General features: G+C 33.1%; 1 protein-coding gene across 17 annotated transcripts in view; it reads left to right on the top strand.

The window, feature by feature from the left end:
* The window catches only part of LOC105224621 (ceramide glucosyltransferase), a 147,024-nt gene that overhangs the window by 120,666 nt on the left and 7,986 nt on the right, over positions 1–18,372 (top strand). For 13 of the 17 annotated variants that reach the window (XM_049459723.1, XM_049459737.1, XM_049459729.1 and 10 more), the window contains 3 exons: positions 11,902–12,043; positions 12,101–12,305; positions 12,374–12,486. In XM_049459723.1, coding sequence (XP_049315680.1) covers positions 11,902–12,043; positions 12,101–12,305; positions 12,374–12,486 — 460 coding nt within the window. Of the gene's footprint in view, positions 1–5,042; positions 6,940–11,157; positions 11,199–11,901; positions 12,044–12,100; positions 12,306–12,373; positions 12,487–18,372 lie in introns of those variants that run through there. The other 4 variants (XM_049459736.1, XM_049459732.1, XM_049459731.1 and 1 more) reach the window with 3 other exon arrangements.

Below are 18,372 nucleotides of genomic sequence, written 5' to 3'. Positions count from 1 at the left end.
TCAGCAAGTATCAAATGGGTCAATACGTGAACTGTAATGAAATGGTTTGTAAGATATTTTTTTTTGCAATTCATGAACTGACTGTTGTGCATTAGGGTGGATCGATTCCGGACTTTTTTCGATTCGGGATTTCTAATAGTGCGGAAAAGTTTCCTTAGTACGTCGTGATTCCAATGCAACTTTTTGTTTTGAGATCGGATTGCATCTTCAACCCCAACTCCGGCCTTGAAATTTCGGAAATTCGCCTAAATCGTGAAATTGTCTACCTAGCGCCTGAAATACGCATCTCATGGCAAAATGTATAAAACAAAAGTTATTTGTCATTTGCTACCGAAATGGTATATGTGATCATGGCCGTAGGACGACCCGTTCCCGAGATACGAGCGAAAATGCGGCGCGAATTAAAGTTTACACTTTATTATTTTCTAAAAAATATATTTTTAGCTTCGTAGAGCGATCTTTATTTAATCACTTAAACAGTGTGAATTTTATGAACAGAAAAGATGTTGTATACAAGCGGGTGCTTGTATTTATACAAAAAACTTTGCTTCAAAGTAATATATTTATCAGTGGTTGTATTTATACAAGAACTTAGCTTCAAAGTAATATATTTATCAGTTGTAGTTTTGTGGTTTCTATTCTATTGTGGAAAAGTACTGAAGTGGAAAAGTACTAATGTGGATGACAATTAGTTTAGTTATTTGGATAGTGTTATCTTATAGTAATTGATGTCAGCTTATTGCTAGGCAGATGTATATGTGTGGTAGCTATTATCAGTTGGGTTCAGTGTAAGTCATGTGTTAACTCCCCCCTCCTTTATTGAAAAGATCTCCTGATCTTTTTATACGCTGGTGATTGCATCTTTCTTTATGAGATGTTCCAATCCTTGAGCCTTCAGTATTTGTTCATATCATTTTTGTTGATTTTCTTTAAGTTTTAGAGTTTTGCATTTCAATATGGCATAATACAATTTAAAACTTAAGTATATTGTTGTAGCTAGTATACATATAATTATTAGGGTTACAAATATGTTTTGTATTGGGTGTTCTTCGTATGGTATAATAAATTTATGTAGTTTTTCAATGTTATTAAATTTATATTTTGAGTTTGATTCTAATATATCTAGGATTTTAATATTATTTTCTTCTTGTGACAGGATATATTTTTTAATTTCCTCGTTTTGATTGTGAAATGTTATATTATTTAATTTTATATTTTCTTTAAACTGCACTAGGTATGTTCCTGTGATAGTTTCATTATTTATTTTATTTTTACCATTTATTAAAATATTTCCTTCATTTATTTCAATTATTTCTTGATTTGATTCTTCTTTTACATTGCATTGTGCTTTGAGGTTTAATAACATTGGTATTGTACAAGTATCTGTTTTAGTTTCTTGACATATAAATTTTGATAAAATATTTTTACATTTGTTAATTCTTTTTATTTCGTTTTTACATTTAGATACTTTATTGTCTAATTGTAACTTCCCATGTCGATATGCTATTAATGTAATATCATATGTTTCACATTTTTGTTTAATTATAGGGTATTTATATATAATAATAAATGTGTTATTAATTCTACAAGTGTGTATATCTGAATATTCCATTATATTCATTACAGGAATGTCTGAATTCTGTAATTTAATAATTTTTTCTATATCTTCCGTGTTTAACGATGCAGAGTAAAAGTTTTTATTTTTAGCGAAATTGATTGTTAAAGTTAAGTCTTCAAGTTCTTTGAGTATTTCTTGTAGCATTACTTGTTGATGAATTGTTTTATAATTAAAGGATTCCAACAGCTTTTCGAAGTGAGTGTTGATTAACCTCTGTTTATTATTATTTTCTACTATATCATTAATTTGTTGTTTTATTTTTATCATATCGTCATGATCTGGTACGCCTGTTATGAAGCTAAGTGCTGATCCTAAGAAATTTATGCTCCTTTTCTTTCTTCTAATTATTAATTGATTTTTTAACACTTCTATTCTGTTGACTAAGGCTATGTCCCTATGTAATTCCGGAGAGTTTTTAGCTAATGTTGAGAGTGTGTCATAATGTTCTAAAATTTTTGTTAAGTTTATCATGTGATATAAGTAATCTGATTCATTATAAATGTATGACGGATATGTCTCGGTTAATATAAACTTTTTATTTTCCACATTAGTTATTTGGTATTGTAGTGATTTGTTCACTAGAATTATTAATATTATTATCGGGTAGTACATTTCGTATGTTATCGTTGTGTATTAGTTTATTTTTCGTTGTAAGCACCGTATTTTCTTTATTTTCTTTTACTATGTGTTTAATATATCTTTTGTTATATTTTTGTCTTCTACTACTTTTCTCATAAATTATTTGTCCTGGTTTAAAATCTTTTTGGCTTCTTTTTTTATGGTATTCTAACATACGTTCTTGTTTTTTTTCTATATTATTTTTCACTTTTTCGTTAATTTCCTTTTGATTAAAAAATAAGTCTACTGGTTTTTCCTTTATCACCGAATGAATAGTCCTGTTATATTCCTTGACTGCTGAGAATATTTCTTCTTCCGTAGTTGTAGTTCTGTCGTTAGCTAAAGTCCTCGCGATTTCTAATATCGTTGAATGTAACCTTTCTACTTGTGCGTTGGAAGTTGAATGATTATTTGCTGTCTTTTCGTGTTTAATTTGTAATTTATTTAATAATGCGGTTGTGCCTATGCCGACGAATATGCTTTCATTATCGGTCATGAGTTCGGTACAGTTCGGAAAAATTTGTGATAACACTTCTTCTATTATTTCATGAAAATGTAGTTTACTTCCTAATTTACGAAAATATGCGTATTTAGTAAATCTATCTATAGAAGAGAGATAACTTTTGCCATTTATATAAAATATGTCCATTTGTACTGATGTGACTGGAGTATTTGGTACTGGGCTTTTTCCTAATAATTGTTTAATTGGTTTCCTTTCATATTTATTCTCCGTGCAGTTGACACAATTTTTCACTATCTTTTCTGTGTCTTGTTTTAGTGTTGGCCAATAACAAGTTTCTAATATTTCTTTATAGTTGTTTAGAGCGTTTCTGTGTGCTCTCTTGTGTGTAAAGTCTAATATATTTTCCCTATCTTTTTGTTCTATTATATCGTGTAGTTTATTTTGTGTAAATACTTTGTAGTAGGTTGAAAATATGTTTGCTATCTTTTCTTTGTGTTTATGCCACGTCTCTAAGTCAGTGTGGAATGCTGTTACTATTTTAGGTTTCATTATTTGTTTTAATGTTTGAATCATATATTCTTCAGTGTTATATTTTATTTCGAATCGTTCGTGTCGCGGAAATATAGTTGCTGCTGTTTTTTCGTTTGTTTGTGACGGTGTTAAAATAATTTGGGTTTGAAATGAATTTAATGGTTTTGCTATCATTTTTATGTTTCTTGGTGCGGATGATTCAGCTGAGTGCATTGACGTATCTGACATTATGTTTATTTGTCGTGATAAAGCGTCTGCTACAATATTTTCATGCCCTGGTTTGTATTTTAGCTTGGCACCGTATTCCTCTATCAAAATTTTCCATCTCTTTAATTTAGTATTCGGGTTTTTTTCTGATATGGAAAATATTAAAGACTGATGGTCTGTGTATATAGTTAGGTCTGCTATTCCGTATAAATAATTTCTAAATTTCTGTAATGCCCAAATTATGGCTATCATTTCCTTTTCATTTGTAGAATAATTTTGTTCCGTTTTCGTCAATGTTCTTGATATGAATGATATAGGATTTCTTCCTTGGCTTAGTACTGCTCCTATTGCGTAGTTACTAGCATCTGTGGTTAAGTCAAACCCTTTATTAAAATCTGGTTGATATAGTTCAACTTTTTTTTTAAATCTATTTTTTATTTCATTTATAGCATTTGGTGCTTCTTTATCTAATTGTAACTTTACGTTTTTACTTTTATTTTTTGAAATATTTCCGTTTTCTTCTCTTAGGTAAATTGTTAATGGCTTGCATATATGTGCGAAGTTCTTCACACATTTCCTATAATAGGATGCTAGTCCTAAAAATGATCGTAATTCCTTTAGTGTTTCAGGAATTTTATACCTAACTATAGCTTCGATTTTCCCTGGATCTACTGTAATTCTTCCATTGTTTATGATATGTCCTAAGAATTCTGTTTTTGTTTGAAAAAAATTAGATTTTTCCTCTGAGATTTTCATATTGGCTGCATGTAGGGTATGTTTAATATTAGTGATGTCTTTAATATGTTGCTTTGGGTCAGTAGAGTAAATTAATACATCGTTGATATATACATATGCACATTTTCCAATAAAGGGTCTCAGTATGTCATCGACACATTTTTGAAATGTGGCTGGAGCATTCTTTAGGCCGAACGGTAGGCGAAGGAATTCATATTTGGCTCCATTGACTGAAAATGCGTTTTTTTCTCTGTCTTCTGGTTTTGTCATAATTTGGTGGAATCCTGATTTTAAGTCAATTGTTGTAAAGTATCTGGCTTTCCCTAAATTCTGGAGAGTCATAGTTATATCTGGAATAGGGTATCTATCTGCTATCGTTTGTTTATTTAATTTTTGGAAGTCTATAACCATTCTTTTTTTCTGTTTACCTTCTTCATCTAATCCTTTTTTTGAGACTGTCCATATTGGTGAGTTATATGGGCTTTTACTTTTTTGTATTATGTTATTTTTTAATAGCTTCTGTATTTCCTTTTCGACAAAGTCCTGATCCGCATATGGATAGGGGTATTGTCGTACCCAAACAGATTCTCTGGTTTCAGTCCTGATCTCTGCTTGTATTGTGGTTGTTAAAGTTTACAGTTCATTGTTATTATTGTTATTCATTAATTCTTTTATTTCTTTTTCATAAGTTTTGTCTCCTATAGTATAATTAATTTGTTCCTTTACTTGTTCAGATATTTTTTTTAAATGTTATAGAATATTCGAAAAAATCTATTTTTGCTTTCATTTTTCTTAAGGAATCTTCTCCTAATATTAAATCAAATTCTTTTAATTCTTTTGTTTCGTAAAAATCTAAGTCAAATCCTACGAGATTAATTTCTCTTTTGTGGGTAACTACTGAAGCTCCATGTAATGTATTGAATTTAATAGGTTTGTCTAATTTAATTCTTTCTGCAAATGGATAATTTTTATTCTGCTGCTGCTGAAATTGTGGTGGTTATGGTTGTCTTCTGAATCTTGTTGAGGAAGGATCTACATCCATTGTTACCACTGGCTGTGTTTGTTGCACGAAAGTTGGTTGCAGAGGTGGGTATATTTGTGGTCTCTGCCATTGTTGCTGATTCTTCTGGTATGTTCTGGGTATGTGTTCCAGTTGGTGATAATGAGTGTCATGTTGCATGGTCCTTGCTATACCGTAGGCTTCCATCAGGTTTGAGCAATTTCTGGAGTACAGTGCGTTTTTTGTTGCTGTACTTTTTAACCCTGCGATAAATGTACGTATCGCTTTTAGTTGCACTTCTTTTGATAGAGCTTCTATCACAAATTCATTTTTGTGTGACATTTCTATCTTGGATAATACTCCGTTGAGTGCTTGGTTCAGGTGATCATAGTATATGTGGAGAGGTTTTTCTCCTTGTCGTATTCTCATCATATCTTCCTCGAGTACATAGAGTGGGCGTTGATCTGCATAAGAGTCGTCTAGGCGGTCTATGATTTCATCGAAGTTTAGCTTTGTGTTGTTGTTGATGAGGATTTGTGCAGCTCGTCCTGTGATCTTTCCTCTGAGAAGGATCAGGGCTTCAGTGTAAATGTTTTGTCCACGAAATATTTTCACATTATTCATTAGAGTTATTGCTAGTTTTCTCCAATTTCTGTATTCGTGATAATCTTCACTAAACACTGTTATTGCTGATTTGAAGAGTCCTAAGTCGACTTCTTTGGGATCAGTGTATGTACAGATTTCATCCTGGGCTTCTATTATTGGTGTATTACCTATTTGAGCTTCGGCGAATTTCCTCTGCAAATCAAGTACCATCACTTGAAGTGCTTGGATCTCTGCTGCTTGTTGTGCCATTTTATTTTGTTTTTTTCTTGTTTTGTTTTTAAGTTTTGAACCGTTTTGAAAATTTTTGTTGACTTGTTAAGGAATTTATTCTGATTCCTTTTTATTAGTGTGTCCCTGCTCGGGCGCCAATTAAAGTTTACACTTTATTATTTTCTAAAAAATATATTTTTAGCTCCGTAGAGCGATCTTTATTTAATCACTTAAACAGTGTGAATTTTATGAACAGAAAAGATGTTGTATACAAGCGGGTGCTTGTATTTATACAAAAAACTTTGCTTCAAAGTAATATATTTATCAGTGGTTGTATTTATACAAGAACTTAGCTTCAAAGTAATATATTTATCAGTTGTAGTTTTGTGGTTTCTATTCTATTGTGGAAAAGTACTGATGTGGATGACAATTAGTTTAGTTATTTGGATAGTGTTATCTTATAGTAAGTGATGTCAGCTTATTGCTAGGCAGATGTATATGTGTGGTAGCTATTATCAGTTGGGTTCAGTGTAAGTCATGTATTAACTCGCGCCACAGCGCAAGGTGAAAATCGGCTTGCGGCCACACTTCTTGACGTTGCTTTCGCCGAGTGCTGTCACTCACATTCATTCACCTACGCCAAAGGACACGTTCGGATAGGTCTCCACACAAATATTTTTTCATCGAGTTCCTTCACTCTTGTTGATTTCGCCGAGTGCTATCACTTATATTCTCTCAACAGAACACAGAACTCAAAATTTCTGTATCTAAATTTAAATTTAGACAGAAATGTCCTGGGTTTGGCATATATCCGTTTGGCATATATCCGTTTGGCATATATCCGTTGAAAATTGGAACGACGATCAAAATACGGAAGAAGTCGCAGATTTCGAAGTGTCTGACAATGATGTTGAAGAACCAGTTATCAAGGAGAATATGCAATAACAGAAAGTGAGTTTTTCGGAAACAGTTAAATGTATCAATACCTTGATAAAGTGATATGAAAACAATAATGATGCAAATCAGATATCACATCTTATTAATATGCTCAAGGAAATTGTTAGAAGCTATTACACAAAAGAAAAAAACTGACAAGTCTCGACCGTTTCTTTAAACCAGCCCTTACAAATTAATATGTATATGTGTATGTATACACATATGATAATCTGGCAACTTTTCTCGTGTGCAGCTGTGCTTTCGTTCTCTTAGATTCCGTAAGAATCGGCCTCTTGGTTAGCTATTGGAAGACGCCTCATTGATTATGTAAGCTGAATGCACCATGAGCCATAAAGCACATATAGAGGCCGTGGACAGAACATTAAAAGACCTTAAAAACTTTTTTGCTCTTATGGGCGAGATAACTTTTGTATTTGCTGGAGATTTCTGACAGACTCTTCCTGTTATTAACACAGGTACCCGAGTAGATATCATCAAACCATGCTTAATATCGTCGTCCTTATGAATTATATAAAACTATGCACAAATATGAGAGTTCCCGAAGAAATAAAAAATACAAATCGATAGACACCGTGACTAATATCGAATCCCCATGAGTTTTTAAATTCATTAAAATCTACTGGACTGCCACCACATGAATTGACTTTAAAAATTGGAATTCCAATTATGCTTTTGAGGAATTCAAGTCCTCCAAGCATGTGCAACGGGACGAGGCTGCTTATTAAGGAATTGAAGGACAATTTAATTGTAGCAACCATTAATACCGGCCCAGCAGCTGGTTAACTAGTTCATATACCGAGGAATCTAACCCCATTAAAATCGGCTTCAATTTCCAGTGAAAACATCTTTTATAAATTATTTTTCAGGAGCAGAGAAAGTAAAATATATAGTAAAGGCCTCTTTACAAAAATTGAAAAAATAATAATAACAATACAGAAAATATACTTTCATGTGTGAATTTCTTTCATTTAACTAATTTTTAATGACCCTACGCAAAAACGAGGAAGTATGTGTAGGAGAGTGTGTACAAAATTATAACTTTTGAACTGAAATACCCGTGTGAAGCCGAGAAAAGCGGGCTTGTAGTTGAGTTATAGAATAAAAAAATAAAAACTGGCTTAAACTAACAAGGTGCTAGAAAAAAATGCTGCTCCCAAAATCTCGACATAAGCTTAAAAAAACGATTTTTCATACTTTTGCGCGCTATTATCCCACATCGTAGCTACTGTTCAATTATAATGTATTAATAAAGCTCAAGAGATATACTTATTTGTTTTTACAGAACAAACTTGAAATTTGTTACCCTTTTTCTCCTATTTTTGATTTTGGCGATATTTTTACACACTATTTTATAAAAAGACTAGATGTGTTCTGATTGGATTCAAAGCGTACGTTTAATACCGAATTTAACGAATGTTTCTTTTTACAAGTTGACTAAGTTTTTAAACTTTTTATAAAAACAAAATTTTTGCCAATAACAATAATTTTTTCGGTTTTGTTTTTTTACCCAATTTTGACGTCTTTAACTTTCCGTTATAAGTGCACGTGTGGTTTATATTTTGTTTTATTTTCTGTTAAATTTGATAAAAAAAACTGTTGCAAAGTAAAAATAAAATGTGCAACTAACGTAATAATCGGAAAAGTACGGATTCTTTAAAATAATATTGGTGTTGTAAAAATATATAAGATTTTGGAAAGGTTTTATAGTGCTAATCATTACATTAAGGGGGTATTCTACTCTAGAAATCAAATTTTGGCAGTTTTTTTAATCTTATTTAAAAAAAAAAATATTTTTACTATCAATTTTTTATGGTGTTTTTATTGATATCTTAAGAATACAGAAAAAAAATTTTACAAAAAAATATTAAAAATTAAAATAATTAGAGGGGGGAGAGACAGGTGTAAACAAAAATAGCGCATCCTGGTGACATTGATCCTAACTCTCCTGGTGGTCTGAAAAAAATCAAAAGAAATTCTTAATCAGTAAGGATGCTGTTATAGTCCCTACCTCAGGGAACACGAATTTTTTTTTTTTTTGAAAAATGGCGACTGTCTGAAAATAAAAATCATTTTTTACGCTTTTTTTTTTGAAATTCCTGAATTTTTTTTTAAATATTAAAAACAAAGGATTAAAGATTATATAAAGATAAAGGATTATATAAAGAAGGTTCACACAAAATTTCAAGTAAATCGGTTGTAAAGAACTTGAGATAATGCCGGTACCATGTGGAAAAAAAGTAGTTTCGAGAAAAACGCATTTAAAAAAGTGAGTCTACCTACCTACCGGGCTAGGTACTGCGTCACTAAAGTAACTGTAGCTCTTAAAATAATTTTAATTTTTAAAAATCCCTTGGAGGATATGTTCTTAAGGGTCTAAACTTTAAATATATGAAAAAATCGAATTTTTCAAAACTCTAGAGTAGAATACCCCCTTAAAAAATAGAAAGTTCAACAATCAATTACTTTTCCCTTTTCTGTGCCGATGACTTGGCATTATCAGGCGTAACATAGACAAGATGGTTGCTATTTGTGCCAAACAAACGTTTCAGGTCACAATTTCAAATCGCGAAAAATCGTTAAGTATACGAATGTTGTTACGGTTACAAAACCAAAATACTTAATGCCAAAGTGCCTACAAAAAGTAAGTCCACTGATGATGGTGAAACATATTTATTAAGAGAAAGAATTCCTTCCTTCTGAATCAAAATAATCGGAAATTCTGATTACGCAGATTTCGTGCTTGATTTACATTTATAGAAACGAGAATCTTCGGTTCACGACAAAAACAGTGGAATTTGGTGGAAAAATATTTTCAAATAACGTTGGGTAGAAAACGCGAGAGTACTTTGTTACTCGGAGAAAGTTTTAATACTGTTGGCAATGACAAAGATTTAGTACATTGTGTAAATCTACCCAAATTATTTTCGGCTTAAAATCTTAATTGTAATGCAGATGAATGGCGATTTTTTATTAATTGATCGTGTAAAAGTATGTACTTTCTGAAAAAAGTTTGTACTGTTAGGCTTAGGCTCAAAAGCTATTCCCCAATAAAAATTTGTTACCATCAGTTCCAATCGAGTGTAGGTTTTACAAGAAAGAAACGTATGAAATGAAGGAAAAAATTGTTCGGTTACTATGTCACGCATGCATATGGTCATTGCTAACTTAAAAGTTTTGACAATTTTACGTGGCTGGAAGATGGCGACACAAAATAGCCTTGCTATCTTTGTGAATGGGATAATCGGGCTTCCAATCCCTAAGATTGCAAAGTATGGCCGTTTCGAGAGTCCCATCAGATAGATAGCCTCAGGATGAGCAACGTAGCTGTGTTAAGAAACGTACATACAAAGAAGAGTTTTGTAGCAATAATTAATTGATAATTTCCGTGGGAATAACAGATGCGATCAGTATATCTAGACCAGTTCAATGATGAACAATTGGAATAATTTCACTACGAAATGGTTTTTGGGAGTGTTTGGCAAAATCCAAAATTAGATTCTCGCTCTACGCGACTAGACTTACAAGAAAAATAACATCACTTTTCAGGTATTTTGTATTGTAATAATTGTAATCAAACTTAAGTTTTTAATATATTTTAAACGGCTAAGCAAAAAAATCGTAAGACATCACGCTGTCTTTTTTATAAATCTAAACTTAAGGCGAAGCCAAGTAGTATGTTAAACTTTTTAACAGATCTCAACGTGAGTTATGACATCACCTATGCATTGCAACGGTTGAATATGTGTTACCAATATTTCCACGAACAATTACAAATCGGGGTTATTTAAACTAACTTTTCCAAAGCCATTTATTCCTATAATTATAAAAAAATTGTTAAGTAAAAACTTTGTTCGCTTATGACGTTAAACTATTTCTTACAATGTTGCCATCGTTAGAATTGATAAACCTGCTGATACCATCGACAAGCGATATATTATAATTTCAGAGAGACAATGTATAAATATATCGGTTGCTATTACCTAGAGCCATGGATAAAATGATCCGCAACTCCTCTCTTTGCTTGTTGAGAGAGCTCATGATCTCGTTGTTTATTTGGCAGCACTGCAAGTTCATGAGCTACTGAACAAATGATATCAAAACAACGAACGACCATTAAGAATTCCGTAGCGTTAATTGTGATATCAGATTTTTTAGTAAATTTTACGTATATTTCTAACCTTTACTGAAGAAGATTTAATATGGGTTTTTTAGGAAAGAGCGGGTTGTTATGCTTAGCAGCACTAATTGTCAACGTAAGTATATGTACATATTTCAGTTAGAATTTTCCGCAAATGTTATTTAAACTTTAATTTTTAAATAATTTAAACAAATTATTTTTTTAATAAATATATAATAAACCCAAAAAGAAGTAAACTTCATATGTGGGTCATTTTTAAATATTAAAATATTTTTTTACATTGAGGTTTAAAAGTTAATTATATAACCTTTTGTGATTAAAATATATAAGTACATATTTTAAGACCTAAAATGTCCTATATACCCAGCCTCTAAAACTAATTGTAATTATCTATACTTTTCTTAGTAATCTGAAAAATACCCAAGAAATACAATAAAAACATTTAAAAGTTAATTATATAACCTTTTGTGATTAAAATATATAAGTACATATTTTAAGACCTAAAATGTCCTATATACCCAGCCTCTAAAACTAATTGTAATTATCTATACTTTTCTGAGTAATCTGAAAAATACCCAAGAAATACAATAAAAATTTCGAAACTTATTTCTTCCAATAGTAGTACCGTTATCGAATCTTATAAAATAATTTGCGCTTTGACGTTGATCTCTCGAATCAATGCGTTTCGTATGACGTTAGTAATGTAATATGCACGGAAAAAACTTAATTTTCCCTTGTATACACTGATACGTAAATATTAAAAGTATAAATCATACTATATATAGAGAACTACATGCAAATTACATTAAATTTTGCAGAAAATTTAAACTCCACAAGAAGTCATCTAAATGTTACAATGAAAGCCCTTTACCTGCAGTTTCTATATTGAAGCCACTAATGGGCATCGATCCGAACTTGGAACACAACCTTGAATCATTTTTTACAATGGATTATCCAGTGGTATGCTTAATTATAAATACATCTATAATAATATCTGTCAATTTGTTTTTGTTTTAGTATGAGTTATTATTTTGTATTGAAGATAGTGTGGACCCAGCTGTAAGTACTGTTGAAAGCTTAATGACTAAGTATCCACAAGTGGACGCTACTTTATACATGGGTGGTTCAAAGGTTGGTGTTAATCCAAAAATTAATAATATGCAGCCTGGTTATTCGGCCGCCAAACATGAACTGATCATGATATCGGACAGTGGTATTAAAAGTAAATTATTTGTGGCATAACAAATTAAACCTTGTACATCATTTCGTTTCGTCTACTTTTTGTTACAGTGAAGAACGATACTCTTTTAGATATGGTAAACAACATGACAGAGAAATATGCACTTGTGCATCAAATGCCGTTTACATGTGATCGCGAAGGATTTGCTGCCACATTTGAGAAGGTATTATTTAGATGACGTTAAGTAAATACGGTTGTGAAGATTATGTTCTGCTAAGGTCATTTATTATAAAGGGTGATTTTTTAAGAGCTTGATAACTTTAAAAAAAAAAAAAACGCATAAAATTTGCAAAATCTCATCGGTTCTTTATTTGAAACGTTAGATTGGTTCATGACATTTACTTTTTGAAGATAATTTCATTTAAATGTTGACCGCGGCTGCGTCTTAGGTGGTCCATTCGGAAAGTCCAATTTTGGGCAACTTTTTCGAGCATTTCGGCCGGAATAGCCCGAATTTCTTCGGAAATGTTGTCTTCCAAAGCTGGAATAGTTGCTGGCTTATTTCTGTAGACTTTAGACTTGACGTAGCCCCACAAAAAATAGTCTAAAGGCGTTAAATCGCATGATCTTGGTGGCCAACTTACGGGTCCATTTCTTGAGATGAATTGTTGTCCGAAGTTTTCCCTCAAAATGGCCATAGAATCGGGAGCTGTGTGGCATGTAGCGCCATCTTGTTGAAACCACATGTCAACCAAGTTCAGTTCTTCCATTTTTGGCAACAAAAAGTTTGTTAGCATCGAACGATAGCGATCGCCATTCACCGTAACGTTGCGTCCAACAGCATCTTTGAAAAAATACGGTCCAATGATTCCACCAGCGTACAAACCACACCAAACAGTGCATTTTTCGGGATGCATGGGCAGTTCTTGAACGGCTTCTGGTTGCTCTTCACCCCAAATGCGGCAATTTTGCTTATTTACGTAGCCATTCAACCAGAAATGAGCCTCATCGCTGAACAAAATAAAGCGCGAAACACATTTCGAACCGAACACTGATTTTGGTAATAAAATTCAATGATTTGCAAGCGTTGCTCGTTAGTAAGTCTATTCATGATGAAATGTCAAAGCATACTGAGCATCTTTCTCTTTGACACCATGTCTGAAATCCCACGTGATCTGTCAAATACTAATGCATGAAAATCCTAACCTCAAAAAAATCACCCGTTATAACACATCACTAAATAGTTTTTGTACATCTTATAAATCATAAATAGTGCATAAATAGTTTACACCGACACACAATTACGAAAGTATTTGTATTTGTTTGCACACAACCTTTATGTTATTGTGTACATGTGGATTATTACATTGCGTTCAAAGTGTACGGACGTGTTTTTTTTAATTCGCTCCGTATATTCGTAAAAGCAGTGGCGTGCTAGGGGGGACGAAGGGGGTCGTCGCCGCGGGCGCAACGTTTTGGGGCGGCAAAACGATCTTCGCTGTTTTTTAATATTCTGAAAAATACTTCAACAAATTATGTGTACAGACAAAAAATTACATAGTTTGTTCAACCGAACATATTTTGAGAAACCAACGGATATGTCATAGTTGAAGTATAGGGCAAACTGTGAGAGCGACACATTGCGACGTTGGAGTGACAAAAAAAACAGTATCTTTATTTTTACTCTGTCGTCGCGACGTGTCACTCTCAAAGTTACCATATGCTTTGAATGTAACAAATACTTTTATTTCTCCAAATTTTCAAAAATGTTATTTAAAAACTCCAATTTGGGCAAAAATTCCTGCAAATTGTGTCAAAAATGTACAAGATATAGGGTGAAAATGAGTTTTTTCTATGGCTTTTAATAAGATGTCTTGTAAATTTACTGTCGATTTCCTCAAAAACCGTTTTGGAATTTCAGAATTTGCGTGGCGTCTAGTTCCTAAATTTTATATATTTAATATCAAAGATATTTTGTAAAAATTCACTTTTGTTCGAACCACCTCATTAAACATGTAGGTAGGTAGATAAAGGGGGCGGCAGAATATCCTTGGCCCCGGGCGCCCCAAGTTGTAACTACGCCACTGCGTAAAAGTAAGCAATCAATAATTATAAAATAAAAATAAACAATCAATACAAATCACTGTTCACAAATTATTATTTATAAACATAAACAAATAGTGCACGAAATAAATTGATAAAAACAAAACAATAATGTGTGTTTCGCAGCCTTGGTGGTAAGACATTCCTTAAATTTCTACCTCAGCTTTGTCGAGGCAACAATAGCAATGCCTAGCAAAAAAAAAATGTAATGGCGAAGATAAGTCTTCGCAGCGATCAGCCGAAATGAAAACAAGCAAGGGAGGTCAGCAGAAACAGCGGTAAACAACAATCGGACAGCGAAGGAAAACAAAACGCAAGGTGGGAATGTACCATGGAAAAAAGGACCATCTGTTCAGACTGGTATTGACCGATAGGTAAATGTAAAAAGGAAATCGAGTCCAATTAAATCAGCGGTCAATAACAAAAAACTTCAACCAGGTACGCCAAATGGCAAAAAGCCAGAAATCCTAAATGGCAACAGATTTGTCTTGCTGAGCAAGGAGACTAACGATGATGCAAAGGGTACCACCACAGTCGTGAAGGCCAAACCCACCCCCTCCAATTTACTTGCGTGAGCGTAACTCAAATACACTTGTCTCCAAACTAAGCAATTTAATAGGCACAAACGATTTTCATATTGTGACCTTTAAAAAAAGTAACATAGATGAAACAAAAATTCCAACATACACTAAAAAAAGTTTCATGGATATTGTAAAGAACTTGTCAAACAATAACAATAATTACTGCTCATATCAACTGAAGAGAAAAGGTATAGAGTCTTCTCTAAAGATGTGAAAGAAGCACTGGAAGAAGGTGGTTTTAGCATTAAATCAGTAGTAAATAATTTTAACAGGAACGAAGTCCCACAACCAATGTTCGAAATAGAACTGTTGCCAAATTGTAACCAACTAAAGAAAAATTAAATACACCCGATTTGCAATTTAAAATATCTGCTCCATCGCAGAATTCCTGTTGAGGAACCACATAAGAAAAATGGTCCAGTACAATGTATAAACTGTCAAGAGTATGGACACACGAAAGCATATTGCACTCTACGCAATGTCTGTGTGGTGATCTACATCCTACTTCAAAATGTGCTTTTAAAATGCTTAAATAAAACATGCAGAAATTGTGGAGGAAATCACACTGCTAACTACAGCAGTTGCCCTGTATATAAAGATTTAAAATCGAAGTTGTCACAGGGCATTCCAGCACGTCGTAGCCAAATGTTGAATGTTCCTCCTAATGAAAATATTGAAATTCCCATCCATATTTCAAAACCGGTTAAGGCAATGCTACACAAGGGAGCTATGCAAACGTGGTGAAAGGCAACACTGCACAAATGCAAGTGCCCCAAAACCAACCAAATGGAAGCGTTCACATTATGATTGTCAACCTTACCCAAAGTATGACACAATTTATGGCTTCAATGCAAAATATGATTGAAGAGATAATCAAATGACAAAACCAAATATTGCAAACTTTTTTAAGTAAAAAATGAGTGTATGGAACATTTGTTTATGGAATGCTAACGGTGTTAACCAACATAAATTGGAACTTATTAGATTTCTGGATGAAAATAATATTGATGTTATGCTTTTGTCTGAAACTCATCTTACGAACAAAAACAATTTCTTTATACCGGAATTTAGAATATATGTTACAAATCACACAGATGGAAAGGCGCATGAAGGAACAGCAGTGTTGGTTAGAAAATTGTTAAATCACCACGCATTAGAATCTTGTGCCACAGCGCAATTACAATCTACAACAATAACTATAAAAAATCGCTGCGGGGACTTAAACCTGACGGCCACATACTGCCCACCTCGGTTTAAAATTACAAACATCCAATTCAAAGACTTGTTTGGAACACTAGGCAATAGATCTAGCCGGTGGAGATTACAATGCAAAACACACGTATTGGGGCTCACGATTAATTAATCCGAAAGGACGACAACTGTATCACACTACTATAAATAGGCAAAATAACCTTGACATAATATCTCCTGGTAAGTCGACTTATTGGCCTAGTGACCGTAAAAAATACCAGACTTAATTGATTTTGCTGTAATCAAAAATGTACATAGAGAAATCGTACATAACAGCTGATACATGTACTGATCTATCTTCTGATCACTCTCCTGTACTAATAAAATTATGTGAACAACCCATATTCGTTGATCCAAAAGTGGGTCTAACATCTTATAAAACGAATTGGCTAAAATATAAAAAATACGTGAGTAGCCAAATTAATGTTTAGTACAAAATAAATACAGAAAGAGATATTGACGAAAGCATAAGAGAACTCAATGATATAATAACTAGCGCAGCTGTCTTAGCAAAACTATAAGCCGCTTTGTCCCAGAAAAATCGATTAAAAAAAGCGCTTAAACATGAGGAAGAATTCAATACAGAAATGTATGTGGGACGAGTGACCTCGACCGTACGATCAACCAGGTCTAGCACAAATAAACAGCAACCGTGCTAAGTACGATAATTAACAACCCTGACTCGACCGAGATAGCCAACCCACGGACGCTAACAAGACACAATTGAATTCTGAGCTAAGCAGCGTGCGGTTGTGTCTTTTTGAATATCTCCGTTTACTTGAAACAACTACAAATTGTGTAATTTTGGATTTAAATACTAAACAGCGTGTACTATTGAAAACACTTTTCGCTTACCATAAGAAAACTTAGCTCAAAATAGAAATCATATAAATAGTGTCTAAGTTAAACAACGAGTGTTTACTGGTATAATAATATTTACAATAAACGTTTAAAAGAAAAAAGTTCGTGTTTCAATAAGGGTCGAACCCACAGAAACTGGGTTACGACCCCACATGTATATAAAGAAACTGTGTCCAAATTCATACAAAAAAATTCCCTTTGGAAAACCCAAAGTACATGAAGCCACCAACTGACTCCAACATGCCTATAAGAGACATGGGTGGAAAGTGGGCTCGAAGTGACGAGGAAAGGGCTAATTGTTTTGCAAATCACCTAGAAAAGGTATTTCAACCAAATTGCGCACAGAACAACTTTGAGTTATCCAGCTTACCCAACACAGTTAACGAGTCAACGGAATCTTTTAAGACTTCACCTTCTGAAATTATTAGAATAATAAAAGAACTTAACCCAAAAAAGTCACCAGGACATGATAATATTACCGCAATAATGCTAATTGAGTTACCAAATATTGCTGTAGAAGTGCTCTCTTTGCTCTTCAATGCAATTCTTAATCTCGAATACTATCCTAATTCATGGTAAAAGTCGCAGATTATCCTAATAGATAAACCTGGGAAAGACTTAACACAGCCGTCTTCATACAAACCAATCAGTCTTCTACCCTGTCTTTCTAAAATATTTTAAAAAGTTTTACTATCAAAAATGTCTTCCTTCCTCCTCGAAAATAATACAATACCAACGCACCAAATCGGATTTCGTGAAAAGTATAGCACGATAGAGCAAGTAATTAAAATTACAAACGAAATAAGAAAAGCATTTGAGCACAGAGAGTGCTGTTCAGCAATATTTCTAGAGGTAGCTCAGACATTTGATAAGGTGTGGCAGGAAGGCATTTTATATAAGATTAAAAACATTCCGACCACTTAAGCTCTGTCGAAGAACGGCCAGCCAACTGGCGTATTGATGTGAATAGAACAATCACGTGTTTACCATGGTACATACGTCGTGAAAATATTCATAAAAACCTTGTTATTTCTATGGTAAAGAAAGAAGTAGAAGACCGAGATCACCTAAACCCTTTGGTTAATGCTTTGGTACATTCCTGCGATCAAACATGCCTTAAAAGAAGAGATATGCCTGCGTACTAAGGAGCAACGTATCACCAAAACAGCTCAATCACTTCCTCGAGCTTGTCTAGTTTTTAAATAGATGTAAGATTTTATTTAAACTAATACGTCTGTGTAAACTGACGTTGAGCAACACGAAAAGCTCCGTCAGGATCGGGTAGGACCTCTCCGAGCCGTTCGATACCAAAC

This window comes from Bactrocera dorsalis, chromosome 6 (assembly GCF_023373825.1).
Source record: "Bactrocera dorsalis isolate Fly_Bdor chromosome 6, ASM2337382v1, whole genome shotgun sequence".
Classification (NCBI taxonomy): Eukaryota; Metazoa; Arthropoda; class Insecta; order Diptera; family Tephritidae; genus Bactrocera; species Bactrocera dorsalis.
Note: the sequence above shows the minus strand (reverse complement) of the source record. Positions and strands in the feature narration are given on the sequence as shown.